Raw genomic sequence first — 1,810 nt, forward strand, 5'->3', positions numbered from 1 at the left:
ACGGTATGAGACAGAGTGACCATTCCCAAAACAAAATCCAAAGTCAGGGACCATATATATAATATTAAAACTTAAAAGTTGACCGCGAAGGGACATATCTGACAACCACATGTTACATGTACGATTTATGTAAGTTACTCTATTTTTAATACATATGCAACTCCTGATGTAATTTTACAATGTGAAAATATAATTCTTGACATATACTCCCGCCATTTATTCTTGAAATTAAAAACATACGCATCCTTTTCCACAAGTATATGGCCATATATATGATGCCAAACCAAAACTCAAGAACTAAACCGGTGTATTTGATTGCAACTTTGTAAACTCCCTCTCAACAGCTTTTTTCAAGAAACTATCTTCATCTAGAATCATCTGAACAGGCAAAAAACCAAGATCATTCGCCATATCAAGCATCATTCTTTTAGTCTCAGCTTTGAACTCCTCCAAGTCGACAGTTCCATTTGAATCACGATCAAACTGCACAAATAGAGAATCATAGACATGAGACAACTCTTCTGGATCAGTCTTCACATCAACCCCGAAATGGGTTTCAATCATTCTTAGACATTGTAGCTCTTTTAGCATCTCTGAATAGGAGAGCAAACCATCATGGTTGGTATCCAAGTTAGCAAATCGATCTTGAATTGAACCATTGAATGCTTCATCATCTTCCACAAAGCCAACAATGGTGGCACCATCTAATAGCTCAACGCTCATTTTTGTATCTTTGTTAAGTTTGTTTATGAGGTTTTGGTTTTTTGTTAAGTGAATTTATAATGGAGAAAGGGCATATGTTTATTTATAATGGCATGATGGTGGTATAATTATTATGTGCGTTAAAACAACGCTTAGGGCAATGGTCTTTTTAGGCTTTTGTGGTTTTTGACTCTTGGATTTGTGGTTGATGGGTTGTTAATGACCCACCTCACGTTTCTCCCTTTCAACAAATATATAAAAATAAAATACCGAACATTGTATTATTCATTAAAATATAAATGCAATCTTCCAACAAAGTCAATAAAAAAAAGATTTCATGTTTAACATTTTTAGATGTAGTGGCGGAACCAGAAATTTGGATATGGGTACAAACATTGTCGATATATATTATATGTAGTTGTTAAATATCGGATATTAAAAAAAATACTATAATCTCTTTAGTTGGGGGTACAATAACATTAAGTATGTTTACAAATAATATATATATATATATATATATATATATATATATATATATATATATATATATATATATATAACAATTTTTTGGGGGTACTACAGTACCCCCGACCTCCCATCTAGCTCCGCCACTATTTACATGTAGCTATTGTTTTTAATTTCAAGGCAGAGAAAAAATCAAGGGATTGTTATTGTTGGTAAAAAGGTTATCTACTTTACTAAAACCAATGTTGTAAAAATCGGCCTAGGCGGCCGATTAATCGGTGCCTAGGCGCTAGGCGGATCTCGATTGAACAGGTTTAGAGGTAATCGGCTTGTGTAATCGGACGGGTCAAAGTTGGTCAAAGCCGGAGATAATCGGACCTAGGCGGAGCTAGACGCTCAAATCGGTCAACTCAGGTCAATGAAATTTAAAAACATTTTGAGGGCAAAATGGTCAAAATATAACAATTGCTGCTAGGGTTCGTTCCAATTTCTCATTCAATCGTATGTGCAGTCAAAGAAACATCGCATGATCTCTCTTGACTCAACGAATGAAGTGAAACGGCGGCAACTTTCGTCGACCTTAGCTTCTCTTCCGATCATCACGTCGACTGCTTCTGGTTCGTCGACAACTTCCAATCTCTCC

The 1,810-nt window shown here is 35.4% G+C and overlaps 1 protein-coding gene across 1 annotated transcript; it reads right to left on the reverse strand.

Moving 5' to 3' along the window:
• Positions 1–297: 297 nt before the first annotated feature.
• Positions 298–723, reverse strand: LOC145007372 (uncharacterized). Its single transcript, XM_078966319.1, has one exon. It carries the CDS (start codon positions 721–723, stop codon positions 298–300), a length of 426 nt encoding a protein of 141 aa, XP_078822445.1.
• Positions 724–1,810: the final 1,087 nt, after the last annotated feature.

The sequence above is a fragment of the Lactuca saligna genome, chromosome 7 (assembly GCF_052625555.1).
Source record: "Lactuca saligna cultivar CGN05327 chromosome 7, ASM5262555v1, whole genome shotgun sequence".
Taxonomy (NCBI): domain Eukaryota; kingdom Viridiplantae; phylum Streptophyta; class Magnoliopsida; order Asterales; family Asteraceae; genus Lactuca; species Lactuca saligna.

Bases quoted from the DNA above. Each gene is read 5' to 3' on its own strand.
- LOC145007372 (XM_078966319.1), bottom strand. From the start codon at position 723: ATGAGCGTTGAGCTATTAGATGGTGCCACCATTGTTGGCTTTGTGGAA.